At 55.2% G+C, this 16,362-nt stretch overlaps 1 protein-coding gene across 1 annotated transcript in view; it reads right to left on the reverse strand.

Moving 5' to 3' along the window:
- Nucleotides 1-3,390: 3,390 nt before the first annotated feature.
- ASPM (assembly factor for spindle microtubules) overlaps nt 3,391-16,362 on the reverse strand; it is a 30,320-nt gene continuing 17,348 nt past the window's right edge. Inside the window, exons 18-27 of the mRNA XM_036235479.1 lie at nt 11,771-15,961; nt 10,468-10,634; nt 8,953-9,049; nt 7,882-8,013; nt 6,881-7,072; nt 6,236-6,428; nt 5,931-6,085; nt 4,656-4,832; nt 3,989-4,158; nt 3,391-3,618 (exon numbers count right to left, since the gene is read on the reverse strand). Coding sequence (XP_036091372.1) covers nt 3,510-3,618; nt 3,989-4,158; nt 4,656-4,832; nt 5,931-6,085; nt 6,236-6,428; nt 6,881-7,072; nt 7,882-8,013; nt 8,953-9,049; nt 10,468-10,634; nt 11,771-15,961 — 5,583 coding nt within the window. The 3' untranslated portion in view covers nt 3,391-3,509. The remainder of the gene's footprint in view (nt 3,619-3,988; nt 4,159-4,655; nt 4,833-5,930; nt 6,086-6,235; nt 6,429-6,880; nt 7,073-7,881; nt 8,014-8,952; nt 9,050-10,467; nt 10,635-11,770; nt 15,962-16,362) is intronic.

Here is a 16,362-nt window from a genome sequence, read left to right on the forward strand (position 1 = left end):
GGGAAGCTAATGAAAAACCCTGGGGACTCCTCGTTAAGTACACAGCACTTTCAAAGGAAAAGTTAATTATTGACCACATCTGTCTAAGTCCCTTGGTGACAAACCTCATAGTTCAGTTCAATTACTGCCGAGTATTTTGACTAAAACAACACAACCGTGTTAACTGACCATTTTTTCCTCACTCCAGAATCTAACAGAACAGCATAACCAGTAAAGAGGATAAGAGCCTAAGTAAGTAACTCAAACCGCATTAAAAAACGGGGTAATTTTTCAACTTAATTCCCTACTGTAAGTCCTCAGAGTAAAGTTCGGTGTGGTCATCGATTTATGGCCATGGATCAACTGAAGGGGTGACCTCAGGAACATGAGCTACTAACGGACACCTGATGTTAAAGCGTGGCGTTGTTCGGATTGCACTGCCCCAGGAGGAAGACGCCTCGATTATCTTAAGCAACGATGGGATGATATTGTCGAAGGCGACGTCTGGCGCTCGGCGGCGGGTGACGAGCGTGGTGCTGGGTGGTGCGTTTCGAGTGTTCACCGGCGCCGCTCTGCTCCCGTGCGCACGGCAATGAAGACATAGATTGGAATCACGGCGCTCGGGCGTTTAATACATTCTAACGGGGTTTGACTACAGAATCATACTGTGAAGTGGGAGCCGTTACGGTTTCAATTCTGTGATTTTTTTTTTTTTAAATTAAAATACAATTGATTAAGAGAAAAGCGCAGATAGCATAAGGGAACAGATCAGCGGATTCTCACACTAAGTACATCCTGAAACCAGCACCCAGGACAAGAAACAGGCTTTTCCAGCACGCCCGCCCCCAACGCTGAAGCCGTCGCTTGACTTCCGTCAGCATTGATCAGTTTCACCTGGTTTTGTGCTACATAAATAAAATTACACCGTGTTTCTTATGTCCTTCTCTCGTTTAACATTTCGTTTGTGAGATTTACCCGTATCTTGAGCCGTAGCGGGTGGTTCTAGCTCTTTCTCTGTATAGCGTTCCATTCTGGTACTACGCCACGAATCACCTGCAAATCACCCCCTATCCATCCTCCTGTTCGTGGACATATGGGTGACTTTCAGTTTAGGGGACATAATATGGCCTCTGCTTATTTTCAAAGCCTTCTTTTTTTTTTTAATTTTAATTCGAAAATCGCCAAACATAATTCCCCCCAGGATTCTACTGCTAACATCTTATTATACCTTCAACATCACGTGCACCTCTCCGCCCACCTTTTCTTGATGCATTTCAAAGCAAATCGCAGGGATTTGTGTCACTCCACAGACTTAGGCAAACATATCGGCAACGCGAATTCAGTGTGTTTTACAGATTATTCTTTTGAAAATGAAATTCATAAAGACGCGCACTTTTAAGTCGGCTCTGTGCGTCTCGAGCAATGCGTACACCAGTAGACCTCACACCTCTTCCGACCGCCGTCCCAGAAGGCTGCCCTGTGCCCCTTCCCAGGCAGGCCCCTGCGCCACCCCCAGCCCCCACCACGGGCAGACACTGTTGGAGTTTTCCACCAACCCTGTCATTTGTCTGCTCTTGAACCTCATATAAACGGAAACATGCGAGCTTCTCAGCAAGAATCAATGACTGAACAATATAAAAATTAAATGTAAGCCTATTAGCACCTTCAGCTGCTAGCAACGAGCAATCCAAAAGACTGTATTTTCTTAATCAGTATTTTAAAAGTACTAGGCTTTCATTGCTAAAAACAAAAATTAGAAGTTATAAAGATAATAAATCTGGGGGAAAAAATCACCTACCTATTGAGAAAAATTGAATAATTTTAAATACAGAATGCACAACGTGAATTTCCTCCTCTCAGGATGAAGCCGGAATATGGTATGAACAACAGGTTAAATTAAGGATATATAGACAAAATTTCCCAAGGACGAAAAAGTAATGGATTTTGTTGACAGCAATCGTGGCTCTATCATATTGCCGATTTAAAACTAAATTAAGAACATTGTGAGGGCCTAGTGACATCTAGTGGAATTCTGGGTTATTACACTAAACAAGAGGGTGAATTTGAAACTCGCCTAACTTCACCGTTAGGAAACTCACCTCAAGGGTGTGGTCGATACATCTGGATTCCTTAATATCATGTAATAACTGTAGACAAGAGCTACTTCCGAAGGAAAAGGCTTCGCTACCTCTCAGCCAGCCCCCCCCACCCCCAGCCACCAACGCCCACGACAGACCCACAGCCTGTTGGCGTCCGGGAAGGCTTAGCATCCTGTTGTGGATTTATCACATACATTTAGGAGAAGTGTTCTTCCTATGAAAGTAGGATATTATGTAAACTTCCAGTCTGAGTGTCAACGGTAGGACAAGTTTGAACACCTGGAAGTCATCTTTTTGCATGTGTGATTTCACAGAAATGTTTCTTGTGCAAAAGCTAACCCGGTCACAACCACCCAGGGGGACATTGGTTATGTCCTAGCGGCGTAAGTGACCGAAGTACACAGACCGTCTACACCAAAGTTCTGTCGAATGAAAGGAAAAGGAAGCACTTCAAAGCCAACGAAAACCAGTGTTTGGAAAACAGTGAGGACCAGGAAGTCCTAAAAACACTTTATTGGAAGAAAAAAAAAGAAAGCAATACCGAAAATTTCCCATACGCTCTTTCACATACTGGCATGATTTTCAGATGTTTCCTCACCCAGTCCTAGGCAATTTCAGGCTAATTAGGTTAAAACCTTATTCTACAAAGTTAGCTAGCTACGCGGCCTCTCGGCTTCTAGCCCCTGCCGGTGCGGCTCAGGCGGGCACGCCTTGCCGGGGCTTCTGTTTATGGGGGGTGGGGGGGGGTGTGTGTGGGGACGCCGCCCAAGGTCCCGGAGCCACACAGGTGTGGCACCGGGGGCGGCGGCCGGAAGCCACAGGCAACACTGAGCTCCGGCTTCAGCGGCGACGCATCCGGGTCTGTGCGATGTGAGAGGGCGACGGCTCCCACTCTCGGCCAACGCTGCTCCTGCAGGGCCGCGGCCCCGAGGGGCTCAGGGTGAGTTAGGGCTTCGTGGCTGCCACTTAGTCGCTAGGGGGCGCCCTCGCGGGTCTGGACGGCCCGGTCGCCATGGAGACAGACTCCCAGCCTCTGCGGGGCTGCTGAGCCCTCCTGTCTCTTGAGAGGTGTCAGAATCTCAAATTTCCAACACGCGTTTTAGAAAAATGCCTGTTTATCTACCACGTGTAGACAATAAATTATTCCATTCCCTTTAGGAATATGATGATGTTCAAACTACCATGATATTTTAAGGTAATTAAGACGTGAATAAGAATTATCATCATTTTGTGACATAATAGTTTTTTATGTGAATGCCACTATTAAATAATAAACAAAACAAACAATGAAGAATGTAAGAACGATTCGGTATATGAGTTTCTTAAATTTTAATTCCAAGTCAGACCCCAGAAGTTCTACAGAAGCGCCGAACCACTTCGCACATTCATGATTCGCTTTAACATTTCCTTCCGCCGCGCAGGCCGAAGTGTTCACACCTGCTGGCGAGCAACGCCCAGCGCGTCCATCAGCACCTGAAGGGCCTGCAGGGGGCTCGCGATCTCCACGTTGTCCCTTCTCAGCACCCAGTCCGGCTTGAGTCTGTGAAAACGACGGAGTCTGGCATTAACGGTGCTTCTGCGAGTGCGTCTGCCCGAGCTCAGACGTGGCCCCGAGCAGGTCCCCCCGCCCCGCGGCCCGCGTCGCAGCTTCCAGACGGTCTGCCCGTCATGCCCGGCGGCCGCGCTGCCCCTGGCGCGCACACCGCTCGGCTCCACGCTGCCCCCCCCCCCTGCCCCGCCCCTCATCTTCCGAGCCTCCCCCCTGCCCCGGGTTCGTTCTTCGTAAACGTGGTTGTTCATGTTGCTTCTCCCGAGTCGAACTCAAGATGCTGTTTTCAGGAGGCGCTCGGAACGTGTTTGCTGAGTGAACGAGTGTTGACGTGAGACCACGGGACCCACTTTCTGCTTACCTGGGAACCATCCCTGTCCTCGCGGGCGTTTCCGGAATGAAGGGAGGGCTCGCAGAAGAACTCTTACTTTGCTTATAAAGTATTCTATCAGTATTCATTCTGTGTTTGCGAGCTGTGAGTTTGTAGAGACTACAAACACAGTCGACGACTTTGGACCTATTGTGGACATCCTAAAAAAGAAAATGCACATTTATTCAAACCAGTAAGAATTCAAATTTGCTTTCATTCTATGTTCCCCAAATCAATCATAATAAATGAATATTATGCAGTAAACTTATGAGCTTTTAACGGCCAAAGACCGAGCTCCCCAAGTGGAGCGGTTTGATGGGTTTAAACCACAAACTAATTTGTAAGACAATTATAAAGAAGGCAAACGTGCAAAAATGGCCCATCTAGTCCATACTGAGTAAAAAGGCAAACGTTGAGCCAATAACTGTTGCGCTCAGCGGCCAAGTCCTGTGACTGCGCCTCCTCATGCCTGAGGCCGTAGGGCCCGGGGTCACACAGTCTCCTGCCTGGACTGCCGCGCACGCCTGCGGCCACGCCTGCGCCCACGCCTGCGGCCACGCCTGTCTCCCCCCGTTGGCCCCGACGTGCACACGTGCCCTCCGGGTCCGCCCTCCGACCGGCAGCCCGGCGATGTTCGGACGGACGGACTGGTACTCACGGACGCGCAATCCGCTGTCTGCGCTAAGACGGCCAGCAGGCAGCAGGCTCTGGTGAAGATGCCGGCGCTCTTGTCCGCGACCCTGTCGCCGGGCTTGGCCTGGTATGTCTGCAGAAGCTCCAGCAGCGTGTCTGTGCAGCCGTCCACGCCGCGGACTGCCCAGGTGGTCTTCTCATACTCGAAGGGAAGAGAATGAGATTAGAAGCTACCGTAAACACACACGGTCCTCGGAAGCGAGGCGACCGGCAGAGCCGGGAGCCCGGGCGGAACCGTCCGCAGAGGCGCAGAGGGCTCGGGAAACAGGGTTCCCACACAGCGGTGCTGCTGCGACTTCGGAGCCCACCCTGCAGGCCCATCTGCATTTAACTCTTCTCTTCCCAAACTACTTTAAATTTCCACAAGAAAACTAAAAGCAAGTCTAAAATCTCTGAAAGTGATCGCCGTGAAGTCAATGACAACAGGCATAAAGACGAGGCCGATGCAGCAAGAACCTTCCAGGAGAAAGATGAGCTGTCTGTGACAGGGAATCGTGGGGTGAGACCATGATGAAGGCACCCTCAGTTACTCGAACGCTCCTCGGGGGGAAGGGGAGCAGGGCTGGGGTTCAGGGCTAGGCCGGCCGGCGTCGGAGCCTGCGCCCGCCACGCCCGCTCAGCAGGGAAGTGTGGGGTGGCGGGCTCTGGGCTGTGGCGGGGGGCCGGGCGGCGGACAGAAACGTGTCACCTCTACACCTTGGACTGTGCGCACTGCAGTTCAGTACAGACACCTGCTACCAGCGCAAGCCCAAGGGACTCAAATCCCAAGAGACAGGGTCACTGAGTTGCGGTGACGCCTCGACCGCGTTTGCCGGCCACGCACGCAGGAAGCCCCGTGATTCTGACACGGTGCGGTGGGTGGGGACCCCAGCCCTGGGCAGAGACGGTCCAGATCCAGCTCACTTACCTCACTAGAGTCCCCGAGTTAGGAACTGAACTCATGTAAGAATTATTCCTTCTCTAGGAAATGGGAATGATAATACAAACTGCCTCAGAGGAAATTCTCAATAAATAAGTACTCAGGAAACGCTAGTAATCGCTGTCATTAATGCTACAGAGAAGTAAATCATAAAAAATTGGTGCTTCTACGAACGGTCATGTTAACAGTCTAAGCACCGTTTTCCACAAAGACTCGTGCACACAAACGAATTTTAACGTGGGATCTAAGTCCCAGTGACGCGTGGACACGGTTTGCCCAGCCGGACTGACGGCCAAGGGACGTCACGAAGCGGGCCGTTACCTTGGCGACGTTGAGCAGGACCTGCACGGCGCAGCTGATGACCTCCATGCACGGGACGCTGCGGTTACAGCTCCGGATCAACACGAATATCGTGGAAGCCGCTCCGCTCCGGGCCATGTCCTCACAGCAAAGCGGAGACAGCCTGGTGACCACCTCTGAGGGGAAACGGCAAGCGGGGGGCAGCTAAACGCACAGCGGCGGATGCGGGTGCAGCTGCGGGCGCTGTCCCCACGCTCTGGGCACACCCCGAGGCACACGCGCGCCCCCAGCCTTCCACGAGACCCGCTCGCGGCCGACTCACTGACCCAGGTGCTGCAGCGCGCCCAGCACCGCGGACAGGTGCCGGCACCCCCGCAGGTGGCGCAGGGCCAGCGCCGCCCTCCGGCAGAGCCTGTCCTCCTCACGGGCCGCCCCGCTGGTGGCGCGCAGGCCGCTCCGGATGGCTTTGATTTTGGTGCAGTCGTTGTTCTTCCTCCACGAGTAGCCTCGCCACAGCGCCTGCAGGGGACACGCGGGGACCCCGACATCGCGGCCCATGAGATCGTACCTACGGCTACTTCCATAAAGAACATCTTTTCAGTAGATTTATATGACGTGATCAGCTACTTTGCAACTGAAACCACATATCTGGTCCTGAGAAGAGCAAAATTAATTTTTCTATAAAGAAATACATATAACATTCTTGTATAGAAACTGAAGTTCATTCATTGGCCAAAGGTATGTAACTCCATTTAAAACGCTAATTTACTTTTTCGTCTCTCGATCATAAACGTCCTCCGGGGAATCTGAAATCAAGGGCTTGGCAATGAAATTACGGTAGCATAGTGTGATCTATTCTCTCGGTTAATCTGAGGTTTTTAAAATGAACGTGACTATTTTAAAAATGTTAGCTACTGTATAAATGAATTGCGAACCAAAGTCTTGAACCAGAGTTACGGTTTTTCAGTCACCTGGATTTTAACGATCCCGCTGGTAAGTTTCTCCTGCCGTTTGCGCAGCAGGAAGCGGCGCACTGCCCTCTGCATGACCTGCGCAGCCCGGTGCCGCCGCCTCGCGCGCTCCTCGGCTTCTCGCCGCGTTTTCACGACGCTGGGACACAGCTGCCCGAACCTCTTCAGCTGTAATCGTGCTCGAAACCATCTCTGTTTAAAACGTAAGAAGACTTTTTTAAGGAAGATAAACACATGCGCACACATACAGACGTAAATGCACTACACGGGACATTTAATTTTCAGTGGAACGTGAGAACCGCCTCTCGGCCCCCCTCGGTGGCACGGCTTCTCCGCTGCACCTGCTGCGCGCATCCCGGCCCCGCGGGCGACCGCGTGGACACGCGCCTGCACAGCGTCGCCTTCCGTCTGTGTGTGTGAATTCTGTCCGGCTGCGGGCCATTCTGAATGTGCTTCTCCACTCAATATTTTGCGTGTACATACATGTGAATGTATATAACTAGGATTCATATCCAGACTACATAAAGAAGTCCTATAAAGCGTGAAAAAGGAACACCCAACAGAGGAATGGGCAAACTGTACAAAAAAGGAAATTAAAAGAAAGCGTACAACACACAATTAAGAATTTGAATAGCCGACACATATGAAAAAGTTTTAGACTTGCTAGCCATCAAAGGAAATCCAAAAATGAGATATAATTTGCCATTTATCAAAGTGGCAACAATCAGAAAATCCTCTAACGCAACGCGCTGGCAAGGGTGCAGCGCGAAACAGGGGCTCTCAGGCGCCGCGGGCCGGGGCGGAGGTCGGTGGTGACGTCAGAGAGTGATTCGCAGCTCCCTCCCGTGTCCTAAGATGCCAGCCTTGTCCTCACTCAGCTAACCGTCCTAACGACTACATGGCCCGTGACGTTGGCAGGAGGAATCTGGAAAATGCTTGTCAAATCTCAAAACCTTATAACGAAAATTGTCTCACGGTTTCGCCGTGAAGGAAACACCGACCTGGATACAGACGGCGGCGGCCCTGCGAGCCACGTGGCGCCTGTAGGCCCTCTGGATTCTGAGAGCAGACAGGTGGTGGAGCCCGGCAGCGGCAAAGCCAAGGGACCTCGGCCCGGCGCTCTGTTCCGAACCCTACGGCGGGAAACACAGGTCAGTGACTGAACGTTTGACTCTTAAGACCTCCGATCAATGTTTACGACTGAATAGCCTCAATATCAAGTTATATAAGTTAGTAATAATTAACTTTCGATTATGAAAGTGATTTACATTGTAACTCAACGTGATTATAATCCTTTATTAAACAATATTTCTAATTTCGTGACCCATAACTCTGGTTGTATTTTGGGCACTTGACTAAAGAATAACAACACTTAATTACACTAGACTACCCAATCACAGCTCGTTACGGCTTTGAATGTGCTAACTGCGATGACAAGTATATGAGTATTACACTCAAAAAAAGTTACGGCATTCCAAGCGAAACTGTTGGAGATGGTGACATTAAATCAGACAAAATGACGGGAACTGATTTCTCCAGTATCGGATGGTCCAGCAAAGGTCCAGCACCAGCCTCGGGGCAGGAGACCCCGGCAGAGGCCTCTGGCCTTCCGATTTGAAAAAAATATAAAAGATTTCTCCAACTGAACGTCCAGTTTGATTACTGTGCCTTTGCCAGGTGTCGCATATTAAATGGCGGGGACGTCACGAAGTGCCCGGCGAGGACTCTCTCGACCAAAGGTGGGGGGGGGGGGTGGAGGCCGCAGGGGGCCCTGCCCTCGGCCCGCGGCTTCGAGTGAGCACGTGACTAAGTATGAGGCTCACGCGAGACAAAACGTGCCGCATCCGTCATCACTTTCCCCAACTAAACTCCTCATTCTAAAGGTCGCGTCGAAGTTGGGTTTAAGAATATTTTGTAAATGTACGTATATATCGACAAAAACATGAACAGTAGGTTTTAATTGACGCCAACGATGTGTTTAAAATAACGTGTAGTTGGGTCTTAAAAACTTTCATCGTGTTTCTGCTTCCTGAAGCAGTTCTTCGAAATGAGCTGTTTATTTCTAGACCTACTTTCATCCGCAGAAAGTGTTCGCGAGCCATTCTTCTGGAAAGTGTAGCTCTCCATTTTCTCTGAATGATAATTGCCGATGCTCTTACTTTCAAAAACCTAAAAAGCAGTTATTGGAAAGCAATGTCAAATTAATCTATTCAATAAATATTTATCGACCCCCATTTAAATATTAGAGAATAAAGAAAATATAAGAAAGGCAATGAGAAAATAAAGTGGGAACGTATAACTTACGCTTCAATTCCAGTCCTAACTCCGCACCTGCTCATACCCGTGCGCGCACGCGCGTGCGCACACACACACAGACACACAGACACACAGACACACAAAATGGAAAAGAAGCTCTGCAATTGGCAATATTCCAGTGGGCAAGAAATTTGAAGGTCGGAATGACAAAGAAATCTGAACAGGGTCAAAGGAAGTGTGACTGACGGACCAGACACGGCCCGGGGGGGAGGGGGCGGCGTCGCGACGGGGGAGTCTGGAGCCCCGGGCCACAGCGCACTGTCTCGTGGCTGCCCTGCAGCAGACAGGTGGTGGCCCCGAGGAGAACAGGGGAGACCGGCATGAGGCGAAGGACACGGGGTCACTCATGTAAAGGAAAGACAGGCACCGACATATCTAAAAGGACGCATCCTCTGCACGGAATTGGAAAAGAATTTAAAACGCGACGTTGAGATTAAACTGTGGGCGTCAACACAGTGGCAACTTAAAAACTGAGAATGGACAGGCTCTTCGATCTGTTCCGGCTGACGTGGGAAAGGCAGACGGACCCGCGTAAGTCACGTGGCCGCGTTTCTTAGAAAACGAAGCTGAGCGGCACGAGAAAGTCCAGCATCTTGGCACAGGAAAATGAGGCTCCAGTCGGTGCCAGCCGGGAGCCCCGACTGCACTTCGCGTGGCGGAGCCGGGGGCCGGGTTCTAACCGCGGATCCGATCCGGCGGCCTGGCTCCCAGGGAGGGCTCTAAACTGTCACCGACCAATACGGTGCTGCGCAATTCTGGGCGCTGCGGGAAAGTTCTCACACTGCGGATGATCTGGCAAGAGCTGCTGAAAATGCGTTTAAGAGAAATGAACTAGGAGCAGGGCGGCGATGGACCCAGACGAGCCGGTAACTAGGCCTTTGTCACTAAGGCTACAGTCAGGGGGAAAAATGAGTGAGAACTAAGTAACAAGCCAATTCTGCCAGTGGCTACGTCAGCAAACAGAATGGACCAGTGCACTAAAAGGAATTAAGATTCAGCGGATTATTCTACTCACTTCCCTCGGTCCACTCATACCCGCCCACTTTGCCTTAATCGAGTTTAAACAAATATTTTTTTACTGATTTATATTACCAGGGCTCTATCTCAGAAAATAAGATGGTTTTAGAGGTAAATTTTGTTCTGTCAATGGAGGAAAAACCCAACAAAACGAGCCATGCAATTAAGCATAGAAAACATTTAAAAGAAAAATCGATTTGCAGGATTATTTTACATCGAGACACGCGCCGCCCGCCCCGGCCACAAGACATTACCGTGCTCTCTGCAGCCGGGTGCAGAGGTAACCTTGGATGACTTTAACGGCTTCTAACACAGCCAGGTACTCCTGACGTGCCTTCCGGCCCCGGTACCAGGCTTGGATCTTGCAGGCGGCCTTCACCTCGCACACGTATTTCCTGGCTTTATGTCCCCTCCACACGGCCTGTTCGGCACAAAAAAGTAACAAGTATGCGGTGAGACGTTTACACGTACTTTCTGTAACCTAGAAGAATCGGCATTAAAGAAGCTTATATGAAGCTAAGCAGACAGAAAGCAATCGAAGAAGCAGTCACATCGTCCCTGACGCTGACCTGTGGCCCTCTCACCTGACCGCCTGCCAGCGACCTGCCGGCGGGGCCCCCCGCTTCCCTCCAGAGTCCTTATTCAGAGCGGAAAATGTGATCCCGCCCTTCTCTTAGACTCCTAGAGCTTCCGTCGGCCTGGAAGATGAAGACGAAACCCTTCTCCGCGTCTCGCGCAGCCGGCCGCCGTCTCGGGCCCTCTGCCGAAGACGCGAGTTCGTGCCACGTGTTTTTTCGCACTCTACGTCCTCGCTCGTGTCTAATTCCACGCTGTCTCCTGTGACGGGGCTCGCCCTGGCACGCATTTCGCTGGGCTGTTCCCAGGGCGCCCTGCGGCCTAGCAGCTCGGCTCGAACGCCGCTGCTCCGGGCCCCTCTGGCCGCCGCGGCTGCCTCTGTCCCTCCTCTGCGCCCCTTACGCTGCGTTAGTCACTGCTCCTTGCTCAGCCAAGGTCGTCGAGGACAGCGAGGCAGCGTACCGAGCCGGCTGTCCCCGTTGCCCGCTGTGCCGGCACCGGACATTTGTTGAATGAAAACGTTATTTGTAAGCTCAACGGCAACCCCGCAAGACACCGGCGCGGCACACGCAGGCGCAAAGCCCAGGCCCTGACGGGTGGGGCAGAAGTAACCGAGGCGCCCAGGCCGGGTCTGCCTGGCCCTCCCCGCCGGCTGAGGCGGACGCCGGCGCCCCCTGCGGGCACACGCACGTGGGACGAGGCCGCCGGGCCACCGCGGCCGCACAGCACGCTCACCCAGCGGAGCACTGGCTCTCTCCAGAGCGCGCCCCAGGCCCAGGAGCGCTCAGGACCCCGCCTGCCGGCTGCGGGGCACACGGGGCGGGGCCCACAGCACCCCGAGTGCTCCCGCCACCCTCTGCCCACGCGAACGAACGGTCACGCGAACTGAGCCTCACCTTCGTGACCTGCTTGCGCTCATTTTATACATCCGAACGAACATCAGAGAAAAAACAAAAGCTCTATATTTACATATATAAATACCTGAATTTTTAAGGCACTATCTTCGATTTTCTGAAACTTCTGTCTCTGCAGAAATCCTCTTACTCCAGCTTGAACGATCACCATGTCGCTCCGAGTTGGTGAGGAAGGGCCTCGCTGGGGTCTCGCAGGCAAACCGGCCCCGTGGGTGCTCTGCCGGCTGGGCGCTCCCGCTGCCCGCGGCGACGAGGACGCGGACAAGCTGACCCGGGGCCGCCGCGCCCCGAGGCTCCGCGCTGCGCTGGCGGTGACAGCGGCCCTGGTCCGCTCACGGAGCCTCTGTCCACACGCAGCCCCCGGCGGGCAGGGCCCAGCCCGCGGACAGGACCGAACCTGCAAGCTGGGATGAGCCCAGGGACAGGACCCACCCCGCAAGTTGGGCGGAACCCACAGGCAGGGCCGAACCTGTAGACTGGGCCGAACCCACAGCCATGGCTGAACCCGCGGACAGGACCGGACCCGCGAGCTGGGCCAAACCCATAGGGTGGGCCGAACCCGGAGGCTGGGCTGAACCGGGAGGCTGGACCGCACCCGCAGCCAAGGCCAAACCCGCAGGCTGGGCGGAACCCATGTCCAGGACCGGACCTGCAGACTGCGCTGAACCCACAGCCAGTGCCGAACCCACAGCCAGGGCCGGACCCGGAGACCGGGCCAGACCTGCAGGGCGGCGCGCACCCGCAAGGCGGGTTTGCTCGCGGCCACCTTGGGGACAGCGGAGTCCCTTACATGGTGACACCCCGCCTGCCACGAGGGGGCGGCCCAGGGAGCCCCGCGCCCGTCCTGCGGCGCAGACCCCCGGCTCGCAGCGGCAGTGCGCGCAGTCGCGGCTCCGAGCGTGGTGGCCGCCGCCGCCTCCTCCTCCTCCTCAAAGGCGGCCCCCCGCTTCCGTCTGCCTTGCAAGCCCCCCGAAGCCGCGGGAACAGTTCGCAGGGGGTCCCGAAGCACCGAGGACGGGTCCCTCCGCGCTGTCGCTGCGGCACGAGGCGCGGCGGCGGCCGCCCTGCCAAAGGCGCTGACCCGCGTGTGCGCGAACCCCGCGGCCCGGCGCCGCTGCCCGCCCTGCCCCCGCGGGGTCGCGGCCCCAGCTCCGTCGCCTCGCGGCGCGCCCCGCCCGCTGGTGCCCCGCGCCCCGTGCCCGCCGTGCGCGGCTCTCTGCGCCGTGGCGCGGGGCGCTCCCCGTGCGCGCCGTCCCGCCTGCGCCCCCTCCCGGGCACCGGGCACGACCCCCGCGGGGCGCGTCCGTGTCGCGGCCCGGCGTGCGCGGCAGCGGCGCTGAAGCAGGGCGCATGCGCGCCGCAGGGCCCGGTCGCTGGCGAGCGCGCGGTGCGTCCCGAAAGCCGCCTGGATGACAGTGGCAGCCCGGTGCCCGGCTCGCGTCCGCCTCCTCGCCACCCACCTCCTGTGTGAGCGCTGGATTCCAACGGCCGCCGTGTGTGACCGCAGACCCTGCAAGCGATGCTTAGCGCAAACGTTGGCGCGGTATTTTCTCTGAACCCAAACGGCGGCTTTCCTGAGAGACAGGAATCTTCTTCTCGCCGTCAGAGTCCTAAACCCCCTCTGAATGAGAGCTGCGGCGACGTGCATCGGCCCCAAACGTCTTCTGGTTCTCACCCCCCTAAAAGCAGCCTGAATGCGTAGCGCAGAGCGCCTTAACCTGTGAAGCTGCCCGCCTCCCGCCCTCGGCGCCCGGCACCTTCGCTGTGCTGCTCCCGCGGCCTCCTTTGCCCTACGGGGCCGCGCCCGCCGTCTGTGCCTTCTGTAGCAGGACTGAATGAGGGTCGCCGCCTTGTGCATCTGGCTCAGCCTCTGCCTAACTCTCGCTCCTCTGAAACTGGCCTGAAGAACAGTGACGGCTTTCAGGGTGGCCAGGTACCCTGCGCGCTGAGCTCTGCCCTGACGACACGCCCTGTACCGTACTTGAATGACGATGGCCGCTGCCCTCACCTTCTGGTACCGCGTTTTTGACTGGTGCATCTTAAATGTGGCTTTAATGAAGGTGGCTGCCACGTGCATGCGCCGGATTCGCCTTCTTGCTCTGAGCCCTCTGTAAACGGCCTGGATTTTGATCGCCGACGCCTTTAAACTGAGATACTCCTGACGCTGACGCTTTGCGAGTTTCAGACTCCGGTACCATCTCTGAATGACGGCTGCGGCTCTGTGGGCCGCACTGTGCCGACGGGTTCTGTGGGCTCTGCACCTGGCCTGGACGGCGGCCGCCGCCCGGCCGCGCCCCTCCGCCCCGCTCCCCGCCCTCGCCGCGGCCGCCCCGGTTTCCAGGTGCCGACGGCGCTCGCTCCGGCCGGCTCGGTACGCCCTGTAGAACCGCTGGATCCCGCGGGCGGCCTTCCGCACGCTCTTCCGCGCTTTCTGCTGCACGCACGGCCTGCGGCCTGACTGTGTGAGGACGGTGCCCTCGCGCCGCCTCCGAAGGTGTCTCGCCGTCCTCCCCCTCCACGCGGACTGAAGCGCCAGCGCGGCGCGACACAGCTCGCTGGGCCCCGCGCGCGGCCGGGCGCCGGGTGCCGCTGCTGCCAGCGTCCCGAAGGCGGACGGAGTCCTGGGCGCAGCCTGGCGCTCCCTTCTCATCTGCTCCCGGACCCTCCAGCCACGCCAGGCCGACTGCAGAGAGACCACGGCCGCCCGCGTCTTTAAGAAGCGTGTCCTCGCGTCGCGAGCAGTCCTGTGTGCCCTGTACCACCTCTGAATCTTGACAGCGGACCGAAGCACGGCCCGATACTCCGCCCTCCTACGGTAGCCTCTGAAAGCGGTCTGGATTTTGAGAGCAGCTGCGGACTGCTGTCTGAGTAGCCGGCGCACTTTGTGACCTCTGTAAGCGGCCTGCAAACAAGTGACCGCGCTTTCGACCTGCAACTTCTTCCTCTGACGGGCCTGCGCTCTGCACCTGCGGTAGGCGTTCTGGATGACCACGGCTGCCCTGCGGGCTCTCAGGTAGTCCCGCCGCGCCCTCCTCATTCTGAAATGAGACTGCAGGGAGATGGCAGCCTGCCTTCGCAGCCTCATCTGCTTCCGGGCCAGGTGCCCTCGGACGAAAGCCTGCAGTGTGATACAGGACGCCCGCACCCGCCCGCTCTCTCTCTCCCGGGCGGCCTTGTTTCTGGCCCGGTACCGCCGCTGGATCAATAGCGCGGCTGCTCTGACTTGTAAATACTGCTTACGAGTTTGCTTCATCTTGACAATGGATTGTAGCTTTACTGCAGCATGTTTCAGGCTCAGGAACTTTTTTCTGGCAACATAAGCTCGATAATATGACTGGATCTTTATCACAGACGTGAGGATGTGCTTAAACCTTTTCCTGGCTCGCAGCCCTCTGCACGCGGACTGCAGAACGACGGCGGCAGAACGTGTTTCCCGGTAAGACGCTAGGACTTTCCGGGCTGAGACGTGAGCCCGGAAACGCGTCTGAATCACCAGGGCGGCTTTCTTCACCATCTTGTACCTCTGGAGCTGCTGATGCTTCCTTACATGAGCCTGCAGTCTGATGACCATTTTCTTAAGGTTTAGGAACCGAAGTCTCTCCCGCCTCATCCTCCAGTACGACTGCAGGACGCACGCGGCTCTGACCTGCCTGCGCAGAGCGCGAGCCTTCGCGGCCCTGAAGGCGGCCTGCAGGCGGGTGGCCGCCGCCTGCTCCCGCGCGGCCCGCGCGCGCTCGGCCTTCGCTTCCAGGTGCGCCCGGAAGCACCTCTGCAGGGCCAGGACCGACTCCCTTTTCCTTCTATATGACTTTCGGGCGCGAAAGCACCGGAACGTCGTCTGGATGAGAACCACACAAGCCCTGACGTGAGCGTACTTCCGTGACTCCCGGCGCATCCTGAACCACGACTGTATGACGAGGGCGGCCGCCTCCTGCTCGGCGCGCGGCCTGACCTGCCGCCCCCCGAAGGCTCTCCGCAGCGTCCCCGCGGCTCCGATCCGTGCTTGCCCGGTTCGTCGCCTCCGCCTTCTCCACGCGGACTGGATGAGAAGGCACGCCGACCTCAGCATTTGGTACCTCTGTCGGTCCTCGTTTCTTTTTGAACGAGCACGCCAGTGCCTCTGGATCGTAACTGTGGCCCAGAGATGTCGTTTGTAAGAAGCGACGGCAATCGTCATTCTTACCCTAGATTGCAGGATGATCGAATGATATTTCAATTTCAGAAATTTTTTTCTAGTGGAGTAGCTTCTCCAGTATTTCTGAAAAAAGGAAGAAAGAACACAAAGTAAGAGACACAACTTTCTGTACTTAACACCTTTGAAACTATTAATTTTTCTAACATTGTGCTTAAAAATCAACACATTAAAAATATATATATATTTTTGAAAAAGACATGTCTTTTGTAGTTTAGTTTCTACGCTGATATAGCTGTAGCCAATTCAGGAATGTTCGTCTCAATCTTGCCGATATTTTGATTGCACTGCGTCCCACAGACATCAGAAATATAAGCAAGTTTCTGTTACGTTAGATAACGCGTTAGTACAGCCGAAACATAAAACTCTAGTAACATTCTGCTATCTATTGATTCTAGGGAATGTCCTACAATGTATCTCTGGGTCTTGTGCTCTCCCCTGTCGAGGTCGCTAAGCTGTCTCACGGT

This window comes from Rousettus aegyptiacus, unplaced genomic scaffold (genome assembly GCF_014176215.1).
Source record: "Rousettus aegyptiacus isolate mRouAeg1 unplaced genomic scaffold, mRouAeg1.p scaffold_m13_p_18, whole genome shotgun sequence".
Classification (NCBI taxonomy): domain Eukaryota; kingdom Metazoa; phylum Chordata; class Mammalia; order Chiroptera; family Pteropodidae; genus Rousettus; species Rousettus aegyptiacus.